The sequence below is a fragment of the Fundulus heteroclitus genome, unplaced genomic scaffold (assembly GCF_011125445.2).
Source record: "Fundulus heteroclitus isolate FHET01 unplaced genomic scaffold, MU-UCD_Fhet_4.1 scaffold_166, whole genome shotgun sequence".
NCBI lineage: Eukaryota > Metazoa > Chordata > Actinopteri > Cyprinodontiformes > Fundulidae > Fundulus > Fundulus heteroclitus.
Window position 1 is genome coordinate 143,080 of NW_023396578.1, and position 4,522 is coordinate 147,601.

A 4,522-nucleotide genomic window follows, 5' to 3' on the forward strand; every position below is an offset into this window, starting at 1 on the left:
AATCTGTGCAATTGACTATATGAACTTTAGTTTTCTAGCTGAATTGACTGAATAGATGATGCTTTCCGGTGAGATTCTCCTGCACTGAAATGCGCCTTTAAGTCTTAATATTACCATCGCAGCTTTGGAAATGGCCCGTTTTTGCAGCAGGGATAGATTTGCCTCATTTGATTGACCATTACGTCCTCAATTTGTCATTATAATCCCTAATAGGAGTGAAACAGTTATTGCGAATCTGTTATTGTGGCCACGACTGGTGCTGCAGACCGGGGCGGGGTTCTGCGCGCCTCCCCCACGCCTCTGATGCAAATAAAGGGGCTTTACCCGGATCTACCGCAGCAGACATTGCTGCGGCTGCGGCTCCTCCCTGCGCTTTTATCGCCTTATAACAGGATCTCTCACTGGCGCGAAAAGCGCACTGTGGGGCTTTCTATTGTGAGGCGGGCGGGTCTACGGCGTTTGTTGTCTGATGTTTCCTCTCTCTCTTTGGGACTCAAGAGTCGCGTTTCTTTCATAGTAAACTGAACCAGATTCGCAAACAGCGTCTTCTCCTGCTGCTTTGCGATCGATGGTGTCAGCTTCTTGCGATTTCATCCGCCGACACGGGCGGCTTTTGATGTGCTGACCTGCGCGTCTGGAACCTGCAGAGATCCGGTGAGTACTTTTTTTTTTTTTTTTTTTTTTTTTTTTTTTAATTCTCACATGTTTACTTTCTGGTGAGGAAATAAGAGCTCCTGTGCTGTGTTTTAAGCCAGCCGCTGCTCACCCTTCTTCCCCCGGTGTGCGCTACCGAACCAAGCTCTAAGTACATTTCAGGAAATGCTTCACTCTAACCTGAAATCTCTCCCATCCTCTATTCACTTAATTAACCACAACTCCTCTTTCAACATGAGCTAAGCCGCGGTGCGCGCGGGTGGGTGAGTGGGTGTGTGCGTCCATCAGCGCAAAGAGCACATCCGCATGATGGGATCAATTATTAATGTGGTGAAAGTCAGCTGTTCCCGGAATAATGTCCCATTAGGTGGATATTTGATCAGTTTGAGGGGGAGAAACTTTTAAATGCAACGTAATTAATCTATTTTTTACTCTCCGCTACAGGATCTACTTCCTCTCTGGGATTAAACGTGGATATTTTCTTTTTTTTTTATCAGCCTCAACATGGAATTTGATTGTTTCCAGTCGTATTTTTTCCACGACTTGGACACCGAGGAGGATTTCTACAAGTCCACTGCGCCCAGCGAGGATATCTGGAAAAAGTTCGAGCTGCTGCCCACCCCTCCCATGTCCCCCCACCGGACCCTGAGCGACGCGGCCCTGCACCTCTCCCCGGGGGACAAGCTCAGCTGGCTGTCCAAGGTGCTGGGGCAGGACGAGGACTGCGAGGGTCCGTTCACGCCCGACCCCGCGGAGCTTTTCGACAACCTCAGCGCCCACATCATCCAGGACTGCATGTGGAGTAGCTTCGGGAAAGTGTCCGGGGTGGCGGCGCAGAGCCCGGCGCCCCAGCAGATCTCGGTGCGGGCCACCAAGGCGCAGTGCGCCTCTGCGGGCGGTCTCCTCTCCGCCGCCACGGACTGCGTCGACCCCGCCGCCGTCCTCACCTTCCCCGCCAGCAGCTGCAGGAAGCCGGCGTCGTCTGGCTCGGAGTCTCGCTCCGATTCCTCTGGTAAGAACGGCCCCACCCTGTCCTGCCTCTGGGGTTATATTATTGCCCACCAACAATGGGTTATTTGGAAAAAGCTGGGCGACGCTGAAGCAGAGGGGTTATCCAGTTCAACCTCAAATATGACTTTGTGTTTTTTTTTTCTTTCTTTCTTTGAGAAAAAGTGCCTCCTTCTTGCCCTGACCGGCTCATGCTTCCTTTTAAAAACCGCGCCCCTCTAGCCTTAGCAAACAGACCTCGTTTCTTTATCTTTGGCTCCAGTTTGAGGGGCGGATTTAACCTGTCTTCAGGATTTATTGCCATTATTCACATGGACGCCTCCAGGAAGTTTTTGGGGGTGGCCAGATTGGGGGGGCTACCAATAATTATTCGATAAAAAAAAAGCCATAACATTATATATTGTCATGTTGGACCCAGGACTCTAGGTCTGACTATAAATCCTGATGATCCTTGGAATTAATTTAACTGAAAGAGGTATTTGTAATTATTATAACGCCCCGTTGTCTGTGTGCCAATCATTTTGGCACGCAGCCACCTCACACCTTTCACCTACATAAACTGCTTTCCTCTAGGTCCCTTTGGGTGGAGTTAAAATAACCTGAATAACCTGTACCCCCCCCCCCCCCCCCCCCCACCACCACCACCTACAATTCCTGCATACCTATCTGTAAACAGACTGCTACATTCATTCCCTTGTCTCGGATGTCACGTGTAAAATAAATCAGTTGTATTTATTATTTTTCCACCCAGTTTCACTTTGAAATATAACTGATCCTGCGGGCCGATATTATTATTATTATTATTATTATTATTATTATTATTGGGTTAATATGACCACAGTTTCTTTCTCTAAACAGGTCAGACGTAACGGCAAGCTTCTTTGTTTTTGTTTTTGGCTCCTATTTGTTAGCTGTTACATCATTAAATTAAGGACTGGCATAGTTATTGTAGCTACTGTTTGGATGAAATACTCCCGTTTTTACAAGGAAGACTAGGAAGAGGATGGTGGTGGTGCAAATTTATTGGGGTGTCTCACCTCCTACCAACCCCCTCTGGTGCCGCCCCCTTTCAGTTTCACCTCCTAAACACCGTCCTGGGTGACATTTACCGGCTTAATGAATGCCCGCTACCTTTGACTCTCCTCGTTTAGATTACTGAGTAGCCGCTGATTGACGCCTCATTACTGCAAGTGTTACTTCCTTGTAGCTCGTTTCGTTACACTTTAACCCAACGTAGAAATCTGTGGCCTGGTACTGCGGTGTCATTGTTTTGAGCCTTCTCAGTGGGGATTCACGACTTATTTCCCTCTGTGATGACAGATGACGAGGAAGAGATCGACGTGGTCACCGTGGAGAGCAAGCAGAGCCGGGTGCGGCTGCTGAGCGGGAGGAAACCGGTCACCATCAGGGTCCGCGCGGACCCCTGCCCCAAAAGCTTTCACGTGTCCGTCCACCGGCAGCAGCACAACTATGCAGCCCGCTCGCCGGACAGCGACCCGGAGGAGGAGGACGAGGAGGAGGAGGACGACGACGACTATGAAGAGGAGCCTCTGAGCAAGCGCGCCTGCACGACGTCCCACCAGCTGCCGCCCTCCCCCTCGGACACCCCCCTGAACTCGGACGCGGAGGACACTGACCGGAGGCGAAACCACAACTTCCTGGAGAGGAAGCGGAGGAACGACCTCAGATCCCGCTTCACCGCCTTGCGGGATCAGATCCCCGGCCTGGAATCAGCCAAGGCCCCCAAGGTGGCCATCCTGACCCAGGCGACGGACTACCTGGATGAGCTGCATATAAAGGAGAGACGGCACCTGCAGGAGAAGAAGCGCCTCAGATCAAGGCAGCAGCAGCTGCTCCGCAGATTGTCTGAACTCAAACGCTCCTGAGACTCAATAATATCTGCCTCGACAACAGCAAATAACTTTTACCCTCAGAAAACAATTACTTGTCACTTTCAAAAAAAAAAAAGCTATTCTTTTATAATCGCAACTTTTCGTGTGTAAATAGCTGTGTATTATGTTCTGAAAGAAATCATATGGCTATGGGCTTCCTGTCGAATCCAATGCCACGCCCTCCAAACCCGTTATTGGGAGGAGCAGTTTGCTACAAAATGTTTTTTCTTTGCACAGTTTTAAACGATGGGTCATAATTGTTTTTTTATTGCTATAGCAAATCTATTTGCAGGTATGCTGTGATGAGAAATCGTTTAGATTTAACAAACGTTTTAAAGCAGTCATGACGCGTAAAGAAAATAAATCATGTTTTCATTTCATCATTGCACATTAAATATGTGTGAATGCCTTTGTGTTTGCAAGCGTGAATGAATAATGACTTGATGTACAAATCATTTTGTAAATAATAGCATATTTCTCCAGGTAAAGGAGACAAAGCCAGGGATTCTTACAAATTTTTGCTCCTCTGTGCCACAAGACATCTATTTTTTAATAAAGTTGGAAAATAACAAAAAAAAAGGAAATAAGTAGCACCGCTGTACTTTATATTCACACGTCACTTTGTGATATCCAGGCTTCTCTGATTGTTGTTTTTGTTTTTTTTAAAGCATGATAACCTCAAAGCTTCATTAAATTTTTATACCATATTTGCATACAAACATGTTGTCTTTTTGTTTTTGTTTAAAAAAAAAGCAAACATCTGATTTATTTTGGCCTCGCTGTCAATTGACATTAAAGCATTAGTGTCAGCTCCGCCTGAGCTTACACTGACGTGAAAGTTTATGTTGAATATTGAAAGCAGAAGTAGCAAATTGCTCCATATTATCATCCAACCCGAACAGCATCCGCCACACACTGATTTGGTATTACCTCTGCATCAAAGGAGGCAAGGGAAGTTTGTTTGTATA

At 47.2% G+C, this 4,522-nt stretch overlaps 1 protein-coding gene across 1 annotated transcript; it reads left to right on the top strand.

Annotated features, from left to right (window-relative positions):
- The first annotated feature begins 320 nt into the window (after positions 1–320).
- LOC118556274 (protein L-Myc-1b-like) lies at positions 321–4,273 on the top strand. The gene is made up of 3 exons (XM_036129412.1): positions 321–654; positions 1,099–1,666; positions 2,983–4,273. Exons 2-3 carry the CDS (start codon positions 1,159–1,161, stop codon positions 3,546–3,548), a joined length of 1,074 nt encoding a protein of 357 aa, XP_035985305.1. The 5' UTR covers positions 321–654; positions 1,099–1,158; the 3' UTR covers positions 3,549–4,273.
- The last annotated feature ends 249 nt before the right edge of the window (positions 4,274–4,522 follow it).

Excerpts from the sequence above, each read along its gene's own strand:
- LOC118556274 (XM_036129412.1), top strand. The coding sequence starts at position 1,159 with ATGGAATTTGATTGTTTCCAGTCGTATTTTTTCCACGACTTGGACACC. Across the intron at positions 1,667-2,982 it reads GTCTCGCTCCGATTCCTCTG|ATGACGAGGAAGAGATCGAC; the intron begins GTAAGAACGGCC and ends CTGTGATGACAG.